General features: G+C 22.3%; 1 protein-coding gene across 2 annotated transcripts; it reads left to right on the top strand.

Moving 5' to 3' along the window:
- Positions 1-845: 845 nt before the first annotated feature.
- Positions 846-1,576, top strand: LOC131180264 (putative defensin-like protein 160). Of its 2 annotated transcripts, none has more exons than XM_058147870.1 (2): positions 846-925; positions 1,245-1,576. In XM_058147870.1, the coding sequence occupies exons 1-2, from the start codon at positions 874-876 to the stop codon at positions 1,424-1,426; spliced, it is 234 nt and encodes a 77-aa protein (XP_058003853.1). In that variant the 5' UTR covers positions 846-873; the 3' UTR covers positions 1,427-1,576. The 2 variants fall into 2 exon arrangements, with proteins under 2 accessions (XP_058003853.1, XP_058003854.1); XM_058147871.1 differs by having other exon boundaries at positions 862-925; positions 1,248-1,576.
- Positions 1,577-1,950: the final 374 nt, after the last annotated feature.

Raw genomic sequence — 1,950 nt, 5'->3', positions numbered from 1 at the left:
TATATTTTGTATTATATTATACTTTAGTCCTTAAATTTTAAGAAATGAATTATTTAGCCTTTTAATTTTAATGTGTAGAATAATTTAATCTATATAATTTTAATGTTTATAACAATTCTATTCATTAACCCAATAACTAATTATTCTATACATTAAAACTATAGGGATTAAAGTGTGATATAATACAAAATTTAGAGACTAAATAATTTATTTTTCAAAATATAGGGACTAAAAGATAATATAGTGTAAAATTTGAAGACTAAATTAATTTCTCAAAGGTAAGAGATTAAAGTGTAATATAATATTAAATCAAGAACCATATTATAAATTTTCCATGCTATAAATATTTGTAGTAATTTAATAGTTATCAGTTTTTAAATATGAAGGAAATTCGTTATTATTTTGAGGTTGAAAGTGCTTTTTTTTAAAATCAATTAAATATAAAAATAATAATTATAAATTATAAATTTCAAAGAAACAACTATTAATTTTCTTCCATTCAAACTAAAAAAAAAATCTATAATTAAGAAACCCCAATAAAAAAAATTTAAAATTTATAAAAAAAATAATAAATGAATCATTAAATCTCGGCACAAATCGAGCTTTTTGATGAGACAAAGGATAGGATTTTATTTTTCAATTTAGGTAATGTCAGGTGTCTGCACTAATTTTACACATTATTTAAAATTAATTTATTTACTTTAAATATCTAATTCTATTAATTTAGGTGATTTTCAATATCATAATTTAAAAGGGATTATTTTTTACTTATTTTAACCATATACAAGCATTAATAGAGAATGGAAGAAAAATATATAAAGACTTCTATATAAACCATCCTTCCTTGTGGCAAGGAAGAGTTATATTTTAGAGATGGCTGTTCTTCCTCTCAAGCATTTCTTTGTTCTTCTCCTTGTTTTCACAGGTTTATTTATTTATGCGTTTTCTTGCATTGTAAAATTTTTGTTTAAATCAGATTTATTATGAATTTTAAATTTAAATATATGAATTTTTCATATTTTAAATATGAGTCTATCATGTACTTATCTAAATCTGATCTATTATGAATCTAAGATATATTGTATAGGCTGAAATGTACATATAAAATAGATGAGATGTAAATTTTTATATATTGAGTTCATGATAAATCAAATTTAAATAAGTTTTCATTAACTTTGTATTGTAAATAAAAATAATTGAGGTAATTAATTAAGACTAATGGAATTGTTATTTATATAATGCAGCAGGATTAATGGTGATGCAGCAAGCAGAAGCTGATATATGCAACAATATACTGAAACCCCTTCCTGGGAGCGGTGGGAAATGTGTAGTGAGAGCTTGTGAGAAATTGTGCAATCTGTTGTACAAAGGATCTGCTGAATGTGTTGAGTCAGGAACTCGATGCATGTGTGTCTGGGAATGTTGATTAATTACTATATTATCCCCATCACCCACTAATTTTTCTGTTTAATTGCCATTGATTATTCTAAATAAGATGTAAGCCTGCGCTGTGAGCAAGTTATATATATATATATAATTATTCTTCTAATAAATTACTTGATTATTTATTCTGATATATTTTATTTTATTCTTAAAAAGTAGTGTTTATATTTTAAATTTAATATATGTATATGTGTTTTAAATATATCATATATAATTATTTATCTATAAGATTTGGATGAAGTGACTATTTGACTAACAAAATAGAATAGAATTTAAGAAATTTAGTAGTTTAAAATTTTAATAATAAATTAAATTAAATTTTAAAAATGTTTTATTAACAGGAAAAGATTTGAAACATGTTAATTAATTTGTTTTAAATTTACAATTTTTAATATTCCTAAAATTTATAAATTATTCTTTGCTCTTTCTTGAAGCTTTTTATAAATGATAGCCATTTCAAGACCACCACTAGCTAAATCGCCTAGGAAACCAATAATGTTAAGATAA

Source organism: Hevea brasiliensis, chromosome 5 (genome assembly GCF_030052815.1).
Source record: "Hevea brasiliensis isolate MT/VB/25A 57/8 chromosome 5, ASM3005281v1, whole genome shotgun sequence".
Taxonomy (NCBI): Eukaryota; Viridiplantae; Streptophyta; class Magnoliopsida; order Malpighiales; family Euphorbiaceae; genus Hevea; species Hevea brasiliensis.
This window is presented reverse-complemented; position numbering and strand designations above follow the sequence as displayed.

Bases quoted from the DNA above. Each gene is read 5' to 3' on its own strand.
- LOC131180264 (XM_058147870.1), top strand. From the start codon at position 874: ATGGCTGTTCTTCCTCTCAAGCATTTCTTTGTTCTTCTCCTTGTTTTC. The intron at 926-1,244 runs GTTTATTTATTT...TATATAATGCAG, and splicing joins TCTTCTCCTTGTTTTCACAG to CAGGATTAATGGTGATGCAG.